Consider the following 19,849-nt stretch of genomic DNA (forward strand, 5'->3'; position numbering starts at 1 on the left):
GAATTACAACTTTTTTACAACTTTTTTTTTCCTTCCGATAATTGCATTTAGGTTTTGCCATCTTTGAAATCCAATCTTCATTACCCATCTTTCATGAGTGGTAACTGCTGCTAATGCAGATATTGATTGGTTGAGTAACCCTTTCGACCATTTTTCAATTGATGCAAATTTCAAAATCGCTAGTGACTGTTATAATGGCAGGTCTACAAATTTGAAGAACTATTAAATGGGGGATTCAACTAGGTCAAATCCATTAATCTAACAATACAATTCTATAAATAATGGTATTCCTCCCATGAGTTATATCTAGGAAAGCACGAGCAAGATGTAAATGTAATTATCTTACAATCATGGTAGATCATAAAACCACATTTATTTGAGCTGTTTTGTAAAATGGTTCACACACCTTGACTATGCTTCCATATTTTTGTCTTTAAAGTACGAGAACTAGTATAATGAGACAAAAGCATGAAAAGGAAGTTAGCAGAGCCGCACCCAACTAAAACCTTGATACCATAGTAGACTACAAGAAACTTCAACTCTATTGAACTTCATGGTCATTACTCATTGGCCAAAAAAATACTAAATTCATGTTCATTGATTTATTCATCTTTATGAATGTAAAATATTTGGAAAATTGATCTCTCCACATATTTTACATAGACTATTTAAAATATGAATATACTAGTTAAGATACATATAACTAAATCAAGTGGTAAAAGGGTCAATGCAACCATAAAATTTATGAACTCTAAATATAGTAGATGACAAGATAGTACAGAAATAAAATGTAATATTACATTAACACTCAATGGAATGTTCACTTTTCATAGTGTGCACTAACTTATGCTTCATGGCTTTACAACAAATTGAAAATATTCTTTTGTTGCATACATTATAACAATACAAATAAACCAACACTAATATGAGTAACACCACACATATTAGTACATGTATATGACATAATGGTTTTGGAAGCAAATTAGCTCTATGGATTCAATGTTTGAAGAGATGATAGATTAAATTATCCATCAGAGAAAAGCATATGGATCTCCATTTTATGTGGAAGCACAAAACTGCAATCACAATGGCAAATCCCATTCCATAAATTAACCCGAGCCCCATTGCCCACCATCGATCCATTACAATATCTACAACTATATTATTCAAAGAAAAAAATTTCTCTATGCTATCCAAACCAAGATTATGTGTGCAGTTTTCAAGTTGAGGTCCATATAAATTGGGATTTCCTAGAAAAGAAGAAACCCCAAAGGTTGAGAGTTGCTTCCCTTGTGGTATTAATCCTGACAGCGTGTTGTCTAAAAGATTCAAAACAACAAGGAATGTGAGTCTTATGAGTTCAGAAGGAATCTTTCCTGACAACCTATTTTGTGAAAGATCCAACAAATCTAATTGAGTCAAGGCTCCAAGGGATTTTGGGATTGAGCCACTTAGATTATTTTTTGATATGTTGAGAGATATCAAACCCTTGCAGAATCTAAATTCTAGAGGAATATTACCTGAAAAATTGTTATGTGATAGATTGATGAACTTGGTTGAATTGATTATCTTCTTGTAGGTTAGATTCCTTCCCTTTATCCAAATAGTTACATAATAAAAAATAAATTAACTTGTGGAAGACTAATTTGAAGGATATACCTTGGCAAAATATTGTCCTCTAAAAAATTGTCTCCTCACAATATCAAGAGTGTACTGTGACATAATATCAACTGTCCTATCAATCAAGGATAACATGTCAAATGAAAGCATAAACCACACCTCAACCAAGGACTCCTTGAGCCCTCAAGATGTAAATATCCCAAATATCATCAAGATCACCATCTCCTACAAGTATACTCTCAAATGTGAAAGACCCTTCTGCAACAACAGGATCTAAGGCATCCTCCAAACATCTGCACACTAAGAAGATCATCCACCATCCAATGGTGAATACGCATCACTGTTACAAGCTCCCACTGAACTGTGATACCAAGCTCTCCATAGCATCTTAAAAACCATCTCTTAAATCAAAATCATCCAGCTCTACACACATACAATTGAAACATCAACAATATCAAGTAAACCATGAACTCCATCTCAAGAAGATACAAAACCACCAACAAACAATCACGAACCAATCCTACACCGCCACATCATCACTATTAAAAGCTCCCGTTGAATGTGTATACAAGCTATCCATGACAATATGATAAAACTATCCTCTAACCATGAGAATCAACCACAACCATCTAACAATCAAAGAACTCAAATCATGCATCATGAGCTCCCCAAAGTCAAAGTAATCATGATCCTCAACACAAGAAGATACACCACCATAACCAATCAGGAATCTAAAACAAATCATAATCAATAAAAGTACCTGCAAATCCAATCACATCATGTCAAAGTCCCTAAACACAAGGAACATCCATGACACCATGATCACATCCATGAAACAAGCATCTAACTCAATGAGTCCAACTTGTCAGCATCACATGGTCAACCATGTAGGTACCCCATCATGACTGTATTTGGTAACAACATCTCTCCTCCTCACCATGAGAATAAAATCAACAAATCATATGACTAAACCAAGCCACCAATCTGAATATTCATCAACAATGAAAGGTCTATGGGCTTAGACAACCCATATCCAAGCCATAAATGCAATCCTATAAGTATAGATCACCTACAACACTGCACAACTTGTAGACCCAACCATGCAACATACATACTCAAACCAAAACTGATAACCATGTCAACATGAGATGAATGAAGATACAACATCAAGTGTACAATGACATCAAATCAAAATCTCCAATATGTAGCATGTCATAAACTCATACTGTCACCAAAGTCAAAAAAACCCATAAACAGGTCAGATCAAAATATCAGCAAATAAATCATGTCTAACCTGCTCCAAATCTGAACCAATGTGTAGTTCTCTCCAAGATCTTTTCGTCGACTATTCGAAGTCCAAAATCCGACTCCATATGCTCAAGTTATGACCTCTCAAATTCGTCAAGGTACCTGTCACTTCCAGTTGACATTTCACTACCCAAACAACTAAATCTATAAAATATAATCATATATCCATGAAGTACAATGATTCACCTTTCCAACGACTATAAGAAGTCAAAAAAATGACACCATATGCCCAAGATATGCTCCGTCACAGAAAAACAACCAATTAGGCTATATGCAAGCAAATGGACTCCAAAAAATTTCACTAATATGCCATAAAATAATTTTATAAATTTTCTCAATATACCAATAAAAAATAATTTCCAAATTTTTAACCAGGTGGGGCCCACTGGTCAGACCCACCCACATGGCATATAAATAAATTTTATTGGGTGGATAAATTTTTCAAAGTTTTCTTTTAAAAACTTTACAAAAAAAAAATTCATTAAATAATATTTTAGCAGGATTTTAATTTTAAAAAGTTTTTTTTTTAATTTTTATTTGTGTGGGATTTAAAACCCATGGGGGGTACCCCTGTCAGGGAACTCCTCATCGACGGGGGCCCCGCCACCGGTGCAGTGGTCATTGCCACTGTCAGCAGGTACCAACCACTATCGGAACACAGTGTCGCAAGGGGTTGGGGAGGTACGGGTCTATAGACCCCCCCCCCCCCCCCCCCCCAATACATATATTTTCAAAAAGAATTTAACCTTTTTCAAAAAAGACCCTCCCCACTGTAAATACAATTTCAATTTTTTTTTTAATTTTTGGATTTCACAAAGAATTTTTTAAATTTCAACGGGATATATATATTTTTTTAATTTTCGGAGACCAAATTTGCAGGCGATACGACAGTACCCTCTAAAAAAATTTCAAACCTGGGCCTCTAACATTGAAATAGGGCAAATTATATATCATTTTTCGTCTCTCGGCCAACCTGTATCCATCCATGAGATCTATTTTGTTCCACGGGGCTATTTATGAAATTTCACCCCCAAAACTCTCATTCAAAGCATTTTTCAATGATGCCCTAGATTGACGAAAATTATTTCAACCCCAAATTTGCAAACAACCCATCATAATAGCAAACCCAAATAACATAGATCTACATTAACAACCTTCAAAACCATATATATATTGCCTTGTCTTTTCATTCTTTCATGCATTCATGGATTCCACCTAGGGTTATAACACCATAAAACCATATAGCTCTAATACCACTTCAAAGGAAACTTGCAGCCAACTTTATGACAATTTCCACATAACTCAATTTAGATCTCAATCAAATCAACACATAGAATCCACATGCAAAGAATAGACAACATACCCATGAGAATGTGACCCGAGATATATCCTGAGAAAACCCTCATGAGGGAAAAACCCAGCCTCCAAAAGCATCATCCACCATGTATTATCAGCATTGCATCCATTACAATACAAGTATGGAAAGCCTTCGAAAATCCATCCATAACAAGCCATCAACAAGCACTCCATGTGACCAAGTATGAATCCACACATCCCATGCCATGCTTCCTCCTTCACAAATGCTACCTTGGCTAACTGACCAACCCAAACAACTACCCTTGTGGCTGTTTTTATAAACATAAGCTCTCACAAAACCACCAAGTGGTATTACATCAAACCATGTGCCTAAAACCATGCAACAATAAAATATAATATTTTTCCTACCTACCCTTGACCCACATTTAATATCGGGTACTTCATCACAATTGTATTCCCCAATATTAAATAAATACAATATAATAATACCAATGTGTCAATACAACTCATCTAGGTGCTCCTAGTGCAACAATACAATATGATATTGCAATATAATTCCATGTCCACCTCACAAAATAATAAAATAATACAAAAATAAAACATTATTATGCAAGGTGTATAACACCATTTTCCCAACAATTCTAAGGGGGACAGTGAGTTTAATTTTCTGTTTTGAGATCTTTGGCATTGTTGTCAAAGGGGGACAAAGATTATGTGAAAAACTTCTATATCTATCTTGATCTTAGGGGGGATATTGTTGGAGATATCTTCTTTCTTTGCATTGATTTTTTTTCATATTCATATGTTGCCATCAATGCCAAGGGGGAGATTGTTGGACATTGTTGCTGCTAAGCATATGTTGTTGTCATTGATGTCAACTTATTCCTATGATTTTCTCCAGTGTTTGTAGATTGAGAAGATCTTATGATCCAGTTTGCAGTTTTGTTTTTGTTGTATTGGTGGTTTGCAGAGTTCAGTATGTCCCCCGGTATATTCCGATGTGATCAGATCTTGTGCTGAGTTTTTAGGAGATTGTTTGGAATGTTCTTGTGCATCTTCATTTCAGATAGTTTGTGTTTTGATGCTCCACAAGTTATCTTTCTTTGTGACAGTTACTGATTGGTTGTCTTCTTGATCTTTGATCAGATGTTGATCAATGAAGATTTCATAAGTGGTGTTGGTGCAACTATCTCTGATGATTCTAACATGCTTTATAGTGTTTCCTAAATGTTTCCTTTTTTTTTTATGGTCCGCATTGATCGTTGTGCGATGTTTTGGTGGTCTTCATGAACCAGTGATGTTCTTCATGTTATGCGGTATGTCTGGTGGTGTAGCATGTTGTGGTTGTTCTTGGTATGATTTCCGATAGAGTTGAGCATTTGAGAATTTGAATTAGGACTATGTTATGTCATCTAAATCATCATATTGGTCTCGTGGTCGATCTTTGTATCGTGTGATGTAATTTTCTAATTATGAGTTGAGGGTTTAGCCGACCTTGTTGTCAAGGTTGATGATTTGTATATATAGGTGATATTGTCATGTAATTTAGGTTTTGAGGGTGTGTCTACATTATCAGAGAGTGGCGTATATGTGATCAAGTGATTCATCCTTCAACATTGTGATTAAGTAGAGATTGGTGTGGCAGAGAAGACATTTGTGCTTAATCAAAAATATAATCAGGCATTTGGAGATGCTATTCCTTCAGTTCATTTCTTCTGGATTGTAGTTTGAATCTTTTTGTAAGTCAGTGAGACTTCCTTGAGGGTTGTAACCTTCCAAGTCATTGTATTTGAGCAGTGAGCTCTAGGTAGTGTGCATGAATGCATGTACATTCCCCGTTGTATCATTTACACATACTATTGTAGAGTATCATCTTACTGTGGGTAGGTTCCCACCGTAGGTTTTCCCTTAACCGAGTTTTCCACATGAAAATCTTGGTGTTACAATGTGTGGTGCCTTAAATTTTTCTTCTCTTTACTATTGTTGTAGTTTATCATATATGTTTTTTGTGGTTAAGTTAGTTGATCCACTAAAGACTGATTCAACCCCCCTCTTAATCTTCCTTCGTTGTTTTTTATCAACAACCCTAACCATAAACAAACCAAGGACAATCTAGGCCCTTGAGAACTGCTAGCATCTTCCTGACCACCAAGAAGAATAAAGTAACTTGGGTTCTAGAAAAATAAGAAACAGGGAACCCAAAACAAAGACCATAGATCCCTGAGAAGAAAAAAGAACCCCATAAGAATAGGGGAAACCATAAAGCAACCATACAGGAACCCAACCCAAGCAAAGCTACCACCAAAGGGACAAAACAAAGGGAACCAGGTAGCCAAAAAAAGGACCCAATAAAAATTGTTGGCCTCCAAAGAATAAGAGCCCCAAATAGATCCCACGAGGCAACACCAAAAACAAACATCAAAGAGGACCAATAGAAATAGAGACTAAAGCTCCACATCGAGACACCATTGAGATAGAGGCAAAAAGATAGAAAATAGCCCAAGACAAAGGAGCCCAACATGGGAAACAAAATATGTAAGGACAACCACCAACATTGGCTTGACAAATGAGGAGCACAAACAAGACAACAGGAAACACCAACCACCACATAGAACCCAGCCAAAATGGACTGAAGGTGACACAACCCCAAAAGAGAAGTCCCACAAGAAAGAAGTGACAAATTCTACATGGAAAGAGAAGGAAGCACAGGAAAACACTACAGAGCACAACACTAGAAAGAAAAAAAAAGTCCAACAAAGCCAAGAAGGGGGCGCAAGGACCAAAAAAGAAGGGGCAAACTCAATGACCCAACACAAGACAAAAAGATCAAACATAAACACCGCCAGGCCATCAACATCACCCTAACCATCCCACTCTCCGGAACATCTCCTAAAATCCTAGCTCCTCCCCTACTCCCGCTCATGCTCCCCTACATTGTACTTGTCTCCTTGTGGAGTTTTTTGGATGGCTGATCAGTGATGGCATGGAGTAGTGCAGTGTTAGAGAATTACTCATGAGTTCATGCAGATGTTTAGATATTGATGGTGGTAGCTTTATATGGTAAATTTTGTTGTATTATGGAAATTTTGACACTTTGGAGAAGTGTTTCTAGGTTTTATTGACTTTAGCTAAGTGTGATTGTTTCAGTGAATAGTCTATTAGATAGGTTTTAGTTTTATGGTTTGTATTATGGCACATTATTTCATCTTTGTTTGTGGTTGTAGTGTGATAGATCGGTGGATGAAAGTGTTTGATATATCTCAGTTCTTATGCTCTCATTTGATTTAAAGTTAATGATATGATGGTCTAAGTATCAATTGTGTTTTGACAATGTGCTAGTTTGCACGAATGCATTGCATTCCTTTACCTTCAATATTTTTAGTGTTTAGGTTCTATGATGTAGTGATATGGGTGTTAGGTGAGGCTATATTGTGCATCTAGAAGATTTTTGGAGGTCCACATCATATTTTGAGTAGGTTTGGTTGGTGTGAATTAACAATTCTATCCTTTGGAGCTAACCTGAGTAGTTTTTATCCATGCAATAGCATCCAGAGTTTAATGTAAATGATATTCTCCACTCAAAATTTCCATCTCTCTCCAACTTCTCCGATAACATCTCTATCACTTTTCCCCACAAACTATTCTTGTATTTAATGAAAAATTGTTTTGGAAATCAATATATTATTTTATATGCATCTAGAATAAGTTAATGATATTTTTTTAGTCATATGGAGTAGGTAATATTTTCCTCTCAAGATGTCCATTTCTCTATAGCTACTCCTATATGGTCTCTGTAACTCTACCCCACAACTCCTACTAGTATTTAATCCAAAACTTATATGGAAATCAATATGTGATTGTCTTGTATGAATTGTTTTATATGCATGTAGAATAAGCTAACGATATTTTTGAGTCATCATTGAAGGAGACTCACATATTATCATCAATGGTATCTTAAATCTAGCTTTCTAAATTGGAAACTAGGTAAGTGGATACCTTATATTAATAAGCTTCTGGGATCCATTAACTCTTTTGAATTCAAACATACATTTAGGGAAGGAAATAAGGTGGCAGATCTTTTGGCCAATTTTGGGATTGATAAGGATCTTGGTACAATCATATTCGACAAAGAGGATGTAGACACAGTAGTTTTGGAAGCCATTCTAACTGAGATCCCAGATTTGAACCGTATGAGAGTTGGGTAGACATTGACTGATGCTATTGCCTCTCACAAACCGGACCATAGGTGGCATAGTTGGATGATAAAAGGGAAAACAAAACTGTGTTTCGGTTCCTCGTGAGTCCCAGTCTACAAAAAGTGGTGGTGATAGGTACAGGTTAGTCACACCTCTAGCAGATCGCAGTATGTGATAGTAGGTAAGAGTGCAGTGCGCGGATTCCATTAGATTTCTTTGGAATGGGAGTTCAGAAGTTTCCAGTAGTCTGCATTCTATTTAAGGAGGGACAAGATAGAGATGGATGTATCATGTTTGTATAGCCAAAATGTCACCGTTTGTGGGTCTGAGCTGTGTTAACTGTGGAAACACTCTAGAGCGACAATGCCTCAACCTTTTTGTGTTGGAGGAAGACATCTGTGGGGAAATTATCTCCCTGGTGGATTGTTCATTGAGCATAGAGCGTCATTGGTGTGATGGGCTTGTCTATGGAGCAGTAATCACTCCCATAGTGGATATCCTGGAGTCACAGGTGGAAGGTGTCAGTTTGATGCAAGGATTTGTTAACCCGATGAATATCCATGTCGTGGTGGATGCAATTTTTGAACTGTGAGAAGGGGTTAGGGAGAGCATCTTGAAGCTATATTTTGAGCCTACAAATAACATTTCTTCTGCATCTGACATAGAGGATTCGTCGGGTAATGGGTAGGAGGAGTCTGATGGTGATGATGTCATGGAGATGAATGCAGAAGGAGAGAAAGAGGAGGATGTTGATGAGGAAGAGGAGCTAGACGAGGGCATGGAAGAGGGGACAGACTCAGACAACTGAGAGGAAGAGGAGGTTGATGGAGAGGTGGCTCACGGAGCAGAGAAGAGAAGAAAGGCCTTGTTCGCGAGAGAGGGTTGGTGCACTTTCAAGGCAGGTGTGTTGAGTGGCAACCTCAACAATTTCAGGAGGCTCCTGGAATCGGATGATTGGTGACTTTTCGAGGGGTCAACTGACAATCTCCTCAACATAGGGGATGCAGTGGTGGATATTCTTTTCTTTATTAGACAGAATTAGGGAATAGGTTTCTAGTGTTCGGGTTGGTTAGGGTGTATTTGTCAAGGTTGTCGTAGTCGGGCTCTTATTGTAGCTATGCTCTCTCCTTAGTTGAAGAGATTTTTGGATATGTGATAACATAACTATGTATTTATTTTCTTTTATAATATAGGGTGCTATCCCCACAGCTGATAGCACTTACCATTAAAAAAAAAAAAAGATAACGATATTTTAGTATGCATATGGAGTAGGTAATATTTTCCTCTCCAACTACTATATCATCTTTGTCACACTGTCTCACAACTTCTACTCATATTTAATGCAAAATTGTTATGAAAATCAATATATTATTGTCTTGTACGAACTATTTTATATGCATCTAGAATAAGCTAACAATATTTTTGTACTCATATGGAGTAGGTAATAATTTCTTCTCAAAATATCCATTTTTGTCCAACTACTCTTATACCATCTCTATTACTCCACCCCACAGCTTCTTCTTGTATTTAATGCAAAATTGCTATGGAAATCAATATATTATTGTCTAGTGTGAATTATTTTATATGCGTCTAGAATAAGCTAACGATATTTTTTTACTGATATGGAGTATGCAATATTTTTCTCTCAAAATGTTCATTTCTCTCTAGCTACTCCAATACAATATATGTCACTATTCCCCATAGCTTATGCTCGTATTTAATGCAAAAATTGTTATGGAAATCAATGTATTGATGTCTTGTATGAATTATATAACATCCGTTTGGCATAAGGTAACAAAATTTTTGTACTCATATGGAGTTAGTAATATTTTCCTCTCAAAATGTCCATTTCTCTCTAGTTGCTCCTATACCATCTTTGTCACACTACCCCATAGCTTCTACTTGTAGTTAATGCAAAATTGCTATGAAAATCAATATATTATTGTCTTGTATGAATTATTTTATATGTGCCTGAAATAAGCTAACAATATTTTTTCAGTCATATGGAGTAGGTAATATTTACCTCTCAAAATGTCCATTTGTCTCAAGTTGCTCTCACATCGTCTTTGTCACTCTACCCCACAACTTCTTCTCATATTTAATGTAAAATTTCTATGGAAATCAATATATTATTGTCTTGTACGAATTATTGTATACATGCCTCTAGAATAAGTAAACAATATTTTTGTACTTATATGGAGTAGGTAATATTTTCCTCTCAAAAATATCCATTTCTCTCCAACTGCTCCTATACCATCTTTTTCACTCTCTCCCACGACTTCTCTTGTATTTAATGCGGAATTTCTATGGAAATCAATATATTATTGTCTTGTATGAATTATTTAACATGTGTATGGAATTTAAGCTGAGGATTTTTTTTTACTCATATGGAGTAGGTAATGTTTTCTCGTGAAAATGTGCATTTCTCTTCAGTTGCTCCTATACTGTCTCTATGACTCTTCCCCACAACTTTTATCTATATTTAAAGCAAAATTATTGCAAAAATCAATATATCATTGTCTTGTACAGATTATTTAAAATTTTGTTAGAATAAGCTAACAATTATTTTGTACTCATATCGAGTAGGTGATATTTTCCTCTCAAAATGTTCATTTCTCTCAGCTTCTCCTATACTATCTCTATCACTCTACCCTACAACTTGTATTGGTATTTAATGCAAAATTGTCCTAAAAATCAATATATCATTGTCTTTTACGAATTGTTTTATATGCGTCTAGGATAAGCTAATGATATATTTTTTACTCATATAGAGTAGGTAATATTTTCCTCTCAAAATGTTTATTTCTATCCAACGACTCCTATACAGTCGTTGCAACTTTGTCCCACAACTTCTACTTATATTTAATGCAAAATTGCTATGAAAATTAATATATTGTTATCTTGTATGAATTATATATATACATTCTGAAATAAGCTAACAATATTTTTGCACTCATAGGAAATAGGTAATATTAAAATGTCTATTTTTCTCTAGCTGCTCCTATCACTTTGCCCTAGTGCTTTAATGCAGAATTGCCATGTCAATATATTATTGTCTTTAACGAATTATTTTGTATACCTCTATCATTTTTTACTACTCGTACGAAGTAGATAATAAAGTTGCCGTGTTATTAGGAAAGAGGCGATACTTTTCAGTCATGCGATGCCACGTAAACAACTAAAAGTCCATCACGCGATGTTGATTGGAGAAAGTGTAAAAATTGACGCAGAAGTGAATATATCGTAAAATATAATGTCATGCGAATTTTTTAACTCTTCCCCCATTAACCTCACCGGTATTTATGCTCCCTTACGTTCATCCAGCTTTTTGGGTCCTCATTCTTTGAAAGGGATCAAAATAAAGACTTAAAAAAATTTCTACCACAAAAACAATATTAATAATATAAAACTATTATTAAATTATTTTTATTGTTAATATTATTGAAATATTATTATTTTAATTGTTCATAATTCAAGTTATTACTATCAGAATCAAAATGCTAATCAAAATATAAAATAGTCTAGAGGGCTCAAAAATGTGACATGACATGTGCAACAAAGCAATGTGTTCTCATTCATCTTAATAAAATTATCAAATATATAATTCCAAAGTTAAATCATAAACAACAATAATTTTCAATTATAGAATTCGATTTCAACTATTAATTATAAAGATGTAAATGTATAAATGAATTCTACAGTGCGAAAGTTATAAACCAACTTATGGTCAAGATTGTCGTTATAATGGATGCCAAAATAAGAAAGATGGTGTACTTTGCCTAAAGTCCAAGTTCGAGAGCTTGTTCAAGTAACTTAATTAGATCAATCATAAATATATTATTATGAATATTGATCTCAAGAACTCGATTTGATGCTCGTCAAATACCTTAGCAACAATACCATACATCATTTAGCCATAAACCTCAACACTTCTCATATTTAATCAATCCAAAGTACAAGGAAACGAAGGCTTCACATATATCTTCATAGTAACACAAAATAAATAAATTTCCTTTTCCTTATAGAGAAGTGTATACTTCTCACGAATCTTCATAAAATCAATAAAACACATAAAATTATGGGATTGAGAGAGAGTGATTTAAAAAGTGTGTAATTTAATTTGAAGCACTCCACATTTGGACCAACTTGTCCTATATTACAAGTACTTTGGCATAGATTTTGTCCACCTTCAATGATAAACTACACATGTACAAATGAATATATATTAGTGCATTTGAAATACTTTGCTGGACTTTTAATTTTCCTATATTGATTACTGCAAAAGATTTAATTAAGAGGTTAAATAGACCACATAACAAAGCTACTTATGGAGGAAAGCTCTGTTCCAAGTTCAAGAGAAATACAAAGCATTGTCGTTGTTATGCAAATCAAATACTCTCCACAACTGTACAAAATTTCAAAAAAGGCTACCATGAGTAATAAGGCAGTGATAATAATCGCATTGAATCATGCATGAGCAACACCCAATTCCATGATAGATGTTTTAATATTCAACAATAGTCGTTTCTTACAATTTCTCAACAACATAATATTTAAGATTAGTCATTTCTTACTGCAATAGGAAACTAAATGAAACTTCAAATCTATTGAGACAAAATCATGAAAAGGAAGTTAGCAAAGTTGCAACCAACTCATACCTTGATGCAATAGGAAACTAAACGAAACTTCAAATCTATTGAGGTTCATGGTCATTTCTCATTGGGAAAAAAAATATTAGATTCATGTTCATTGATTTATTCATCTTTTTGAATGTAAAATATTTTGAAATTTGATATCTCATGGCATATTTTACATAGATTTTTTAAAATATAGATATACTAGTTAAGATACATATAACTAACTCAAGTGGTAAAAGGGTCAATGCAACCATAAAATTTATGAACTCTAAATATAGTAGATGACAAGATAGTAGAAAATAAAACAGTATTACATTGACACTCAATGGAATGTTCACTTTTCATAGTGTGCACTTTCTTGGCTTTATACCAAATTGAAAATATTCTTTAGCAGCGTACATTATAACAATCCAAATAAACCAAAATTAATATGAGTAACAACACACATATTGGTACATATCTATAACACAATGGTTTTGGAAGCAAAGTAGCTCTATGGATTCAGTGTTCGAAGAGATGATAGATTAAATTATCCATCAGAGCAAAGCATATGGATCTCCATTTTATGTGGAAGCACAAAACTGCAATCACACTGGCAAATCCCACTCCATAACTTAACCCCAGTCCAACTGCCCACCATCGATCTATTACAATATCTACAACTGTATTATTCAAAAAAAATTTATTCTCCTTGTTACCCAAACCAAGATTATGTGTGCAGTTTTCAAGTTGAGGTCCATAAAGATTGGGATTTCCTAGAAAGGAAGAAGTCCCAAAGGTTGAGAACTGCTTCCCTTGTGGTATTAACCCCGACAACATGTTGTTTGAAAGATTTAGAACAGCAAGGAATGTGAGACTTAAGAGTTCAGAAGGAATCTTTCCTGACAACCTATTTTGTGAAAGATCCAACGACTCTAGCTGAGCCAGGGCTCCAAAAGATTTTGGGATTGAGCCACTCAAATTATTTTTTGATATGTTGAGAGATATCAAACCCTTGAAAAGTCCAAATTCTAGAGGAATATTACCTGATAGATTGTTATGTGATAGATCGATGAACTTGGCTGAGCTGATTATCTTCTTGTAGGTTAGATTCCTTCCCTTTATCCAAATAGTTACATCATCCGCATATTGTAGAAGATGGTCAAAGCCTTCCACTGTAAAATAAGAACTACCATACGTTTGTTGTACATCATTACTTTGTGATTGATTGACCATAGCATATAATTTGCTCACATCTCGAGGAATATTTCCTGATAAATTGTTCCCAGATAAATCAAGAATTTGAAGATTCTGTAATTTGACCAGCTGAGATGGAATGTTGCCTTCGAACTTATTAGAAGCTAAACTGAGAATTCTCAAATCTACCAGCTTTTCAATCCAAATAGGAAGGCTACCCTCAAAATTGTTATTTCCTAAGTCACGAACTCGGAGATGAATGCAGTTGGCAACGGATGAAGGAACTCTACCTTGCAAACTATTGTGATTGAGATTTAGTGTTCGAAGAGCCTTTAGATTTCCCAGCTCCCTTGGAATCTCCTTTTGCAAAACATTTTGAGCTAAATTTAAAACTGATAAACTGGAACATCTCCCAATGCTTCTAGGAATCATACCTGTTAGCTTGTTCTTTGACAAGTTAAAAATCTCCAATGCATCTGCAATTTCAGTTGAATCGGTACATGCAAACGTTGGAATTTCTCCAGTCAGTTTATTCCCTGACAATGATAGAAACAAAAATTTGCCATTTGTTTCAGGAATGGAGCCCGTGAATTCATTATCTGACAGATCTAGTAAGTATGAAAAAAAATCAAGAGCAGGAAGAGAGCCATATAATCCATTTCCATGCAAGTCCACTGTCCTGAAAGTATGAGATATCTTCCGGGGTAGAGAACCTTCCAGCATGTTATTTGAAAGATTGAGAAAAGTAATATTAGGAAGATCCCACAGCCACGAAGGTAGATTTCCCACAATGCTGTTATCTGAAAGATCTAGCACTTTCAATTGAAATTGCTGGGACAAAAATGGAGGAAAGTTGCCTTCTATATTGCAAGACCCCAAAAGAAGCTGCTCCAGATGAGCAAACTGAGGAACCCAGCTAGTAGAGATGTTAATGTGAAACTGATTTTCAGAAAGGTCCAGTTCTTGAAGGTGAGTGAGACTGTCGAAAAGTTGAAGTGAAATGTTGCCTGTTAATCCGTTGGAAGAAAGTGACAAAACTTTCAAACTGGACATCTTTAAAATGCAATCTGGAATTGTTCCTGACAATTGGTTATGGCTTAGATGGAGTTCACGTGATGCCGAAACATCACACAAAGACGGGGGAATTTGACCAGTTAGCTGGTTGTAACTAAGGTCCAGAGTCGCAAGGGACGAAAGGCTGTCTAAAGAGGACGGTATACCTCCTTGGAGATTGTTCCAGCGGAGATACAAGGTCTCAAGTTTTGAAAAATTTGTAATGACGGGGGAAATCACTCGTCCTAAATTGCAAGAGTTGAGGTGCATCGCAACAAGGGAGGAAGAGTGGTTTAGAAAGAAAGAAAGCTTTCCTTTCCAGTTATTGTTTCCAATACTAAGAACGCTCAATTTTGAACGGGGCATGAAATTGGAAGGGATGGAACCAATTAGATGACAGCCCTGGAGCTCAAGTGAAACCAATGAGGACACGTTCTCAAACCAGGTGGGTAGTTCAAACGGGAATGAATTAGAATCTAACTCTAAATGTGATAAACGGGTGAGGTTTGATAGATCTGGAATATTACCTGAGAGCTTACACCAATACATGTGAATTTGGGAAAGATTGGCAAGACCGCTAAGGGCCTCGCCTGATCCGGGTGGATATATTTTCCACCAAAAATTCACAATGCTCCAATAGTTTCGGTAACAGTTACCAAAAAAGATATTTATGGGGTTTGATCCCGTGATCAGCCGCATACAAGTTCTTTGCTCCACCACTCAACCGCGAGATCACCGCTGACTAATATAGGAGGCTGGTTTGTTTTAATGACTAGCAAATCGCTAAAAGGAGATGCATGAGAATTGAACCCCCGACCTCCTAGCTCCCGCAGATGGCTCTAAACCATTAAGGCATGCGATAAATTCGACATTTAAATAGCAAATAAGTTATTTAAAGAAGCACGTTGGGATAAGGCCGAAATTGGAGGTCTCGGGTCAAGCTCGAGCCCCTCTAAAATAAAACATATAAACCCAAATATATTATCAAGACATATTTTTAACGAGCTATGATTATTCTTAAAAGATTTTAATGTTGTTTAAAGGGGATTTTTGAAGATTTATTGTTGTAAATGGGAGATAGGGTAGATTTTCAAAAATCATATGGTTATGAACCAAATTTGGCAAAAAAAAATGTGTATAAAAGGGGGTAGCTTAGGAGTTTGAGTGTGTGGTGAGTTGTGAGAGAATTTTCTTGGAGAGTTTGAGTGTTCAACTTTGTGCATCAGAGGAGATTCATATTGTTGCACTTGAAGGAGGAGAACTTTGTAACTCTTTGTAATCAAAGACTTGGAACTTTGTCCAGTTGAAGGCCTTGTAACCACTATTGGAGCATAATCAAGGATCGGTCACTCTGTTGGAGAGGGACCCGGAGACGTAACCATATTGGTGAACTCCGTTATCAACTCGTGTTCCTGTCTTCTCTCTTTAGTTAAATTCATCACTTTATTATTGTTGTGTTTCTTTAAGCATGTAATTACGTTTTTAAGACCTTCTATTTTATCGTTATAATAGTTAATCATACACGTGCAACAGTCATAGATCCTAACATCAGATCATCGCCCCAGTGCTCAGACGCCATTGTCAGGTTCACATAACTCATATCTAAGAATTCTAGGCTTCTTAGATTTCTTACCCATACATCAAACTTACTACTCCTCAACATATGTCGCCAATCACTTGTCAAATCCAAATGACGCAAGCTTGACATATTTCCCAACTCCAGAGGGACTTCGCCACCAAATCCGGCATCTGACAGGCTAAGAAATGAAAGCCTCTGCAGTTTTGACAGTAAGGGAGGAATAGAAATACCTTTAAAGTCATTTCGTGTGAGATCCAATTGCTGTAGATGGCGCAGATTAAACAAAGATGGATGAAGCTCCCCACTCAACCGGTAGTGGTGCCAATCGATACTTAAATCATAATCAACCGGATTACTTAAATCAAGGCGAATGACATGGGATGTGTGGTAATCACAGGCAACACCCTCCCACTCGCAACAGTTCAATCCCCGCCAAGAGGATAACCGACCTGAAGAAAGATCAAGACCGGCCTTGAAATCCAGCAAGAATTTTCTCTCATTTTTAAAACATGCTGCTGAAAATGAGAAATGAGCTTGCAGCATTATTATCCACATCAACAAAGATCCACAACCCACAGACATCTTGAAAGAAAGCGGATACATTGTATTCCTCATTCCCTTATTCAAGAGATGTGTGTATTCTAAAATCCCCCCCCCCAACCCCCCTTCGGTTGTCTATAAATAAGCAAACAACCAACATCGTGTTTCTTCTTTCATCTCTGTTATTGATTTGACTACCCTCCAAGTGTTAAGTTCTTATTCAAGCTTCATATTTGACTTCTATGGCACGCGCATAGAAATATATGGTCAAGCCGTCGCATAGAAATATATGGTCAAGCCGTGTCTCACTTCAATTTGTTATGTTAGGCAGAGTTAAGCTGGCGTAAGAAGTCGGTAAAACTTAATCATATGTAATCAAAAGACTATGAATAAGCGCAGAGGATAATATTCTCTCGAGTGTATAGAAAGAGGACGGGCTTTATAAGAAAACTTTGTATATCGTTATGAATATATATATCGAGGTTTTAAAAAATTATAATGTTTTTGTGAAAAATCTTTTTTTTTCAAATAATTTATATATACAATTTAATGGATTAAAAAAATTTATATTGTTTGAAAAAAAATATATATATTAATTATTTTATACATTTTAGAAAAGAGAAAATAGAAAATAGGTTTTATTTAAAACTGTGTATATATGATGTTTATTTTGGTTCTTCAAACTGAATCATTTGTAGTATGATGTTCTTCATAATGTATAGGATTTTTAATGATTTAGTGTATCAAATTATCTCGCAATGATAATGAAAAAAAGGGTGGGAGATGTTCCAAAATTTTAATAAAACTAATGTTTAGGTTATATCCATGTTGTGCAATCACTCTTGGACGCCACAAAATGACTTGAGATATGGAAAATGAAATATAGAATAAGGAATGAATTAGTGAAAATCTAGACTGATAAATGATAGGGATTTGTGAGAATAAATATGAATATGACACTGTATAAAAGAAAATGCATAGGAATGTGTACAAGAAGTAAATGAAGGTGGATAACAAAAAGTGAAGGAACCAAACTTAACACAAAAGAGTGTCACATACCATTACAATTGATAATGTTTCAAGAATCAATAAGTAAATGCATGAAATTGGGATCTAAAAAGAGACAAAAACTCATTTTTCAAGCCATAACATACACATGAAGTCCTCCCACAAGCAACACCCTCCCACTCGCAGCAGTTGAATCCCTGCCAAGATGATAACCGACCAGATGGAATTTCAAGACCAGTCTTGAAATCCAGCAAATAATTTTTCTCATCTTGTAAACATGTTGTTGACAATGGGAAATGAGTTTGCAGCATTATCATCCATATCAACAAAAAAACACAACCCAAAGATATCTCGAACAAAAGTGGATACATTGTAATCCTCTTTTCTTTATTCAAGAAATGTGTGCATTTTACAATTCTAACCCTCGTTGTCTATAAATAAGTAAATGACTGGCATCGTGTACCTTCTTTTATCTCTCTTCTCTATACTTTCATTAGTGGTGGTCAAACCAACTCCTTCTTAATTAATGATATCAAGCTTCCACTTACTGCAATTGCTTTTGAATTAGATTGTGTAAAGATTTTTTTACATCAACGTTTCTAATCTCTTTTTTATGAAATCTATCATCCATAATAAACAATCAATACCTTTAAGTATGATCTTATATTTATATTAGTGTTGTCTACAGAATTGTTAATTCTCTTTCAAGTGCATATTCGACTTCTATGGTACATGTATCTCTATCTTCATTGAATTTGTTATATTAAGCAAAATTAAGTTGGCCTAAGAAATCAAGAAAACTTAATACATTTTTCAGCTCACTGATTCTATAGAAATACTTAAAATAATAGGTATCGAGCTTATTCCACAGCCGACACATTGAACTCTTGTTCATTTGTTGTATCTATGTGATAATAGCTTTTTAAAGTCTTTTTCAAGGGCCTAAGAAATCAGCAAAACTATCCTCATTGAATTTGTTATGTTAGACAAACTTAATCTTTTTCCAACATACTTCGTCCCATCACAACATACTTTGTCCCAAGACTTTGCATGATAATAAGTATCCTTAGTTTTCTTAGGGTTGGATTCGATGGATCAAGACTGACTTTAAAATCTAATGGTGTTGTTTTGAAATTTTCTGAGATTATTTTAGACGGTTTAATCCATTTTTTTTAATGTAATTTATATTTTTATATTTTTTTAAAAAATTGGTTTTGTATATTTTAATATTTGGTATATTCAATTTTAATAGAATGTATAATTATAGAATAATAAAAATATTAATTGGTAGGAATTTAAAAAAATTATATGATTGAAAAGTGACAAAAAAGTTGAAGTTGGTGGGACAATTTCTAACTCTGTCTCAAATGCACTAGTTTAAATTTCAAACTAAAAAATAAGAATTACTATTATTG

At 35.0% G+C, this 19,849-nt stretch overlaps 1 protein-coding gene across 1 annotated transcript; it reads right to left on the reverse strand.

Annotated features, from left to right (window-relative positions):
- Positions 1 to 13,458: 13,458 nt before the first annotated feature.
- Positions 13,459 to 17,526, reverse strand: LOC131037933 (receptor-like protein EIX2). The gene is made up of 2 exons (XM_057970194.2): positions 16,868 to 17,526; positions 13,459 to 15,897 (listed from the first exon to the last, which is right to left on the reverse strand). Exons 1-2 carry the CDS (start codon positions 17,499 to 17,501, stop codon positions 13,580 to 13,582), a joined length of 2,952 nt encoding a protein of 983 aa, XP_057826177.2. The 5' UTR covers positions 17,502 to 17,526; the 3' UTR covers positions 13,459 to 13,579.
- Positions 17,527 to 19,849: the final 2,323 nt, after the last annotated feature.

The sequence above is a fragment of the Cryptomeria japonica genome, chromosome 8, assembly GCF_030272615.1.
Source record: "Cryptomeria japonica chromosome 8, Sugi_1.0, whole genome shotgun sequence".
Lineage (NCBI taxonomy): Eukaryota > Viridiplantae > Streptophyta > Pinopsida > Cupressales > Cupressaceae > Cryptomeria > Cryptomeria japonica.

Bases quoted from the DNA above. Each gene is read 5' to 3' on its own strand.
- LOC131037933 (XM_057970194.2), bottom strand. From the start codon at position 17,501: ATGAGGAATACAATGTATCCGCTTTCTTTCAAGATGTCTGTGGGTTGT. The intron at 15,898-16,867 runs GCGATGATCTGA...CACCCGGATCAG, and splicing joins AATGGCGTCTGAGCACTGGG to GCGAGGCCCTTAGCGGTCTT.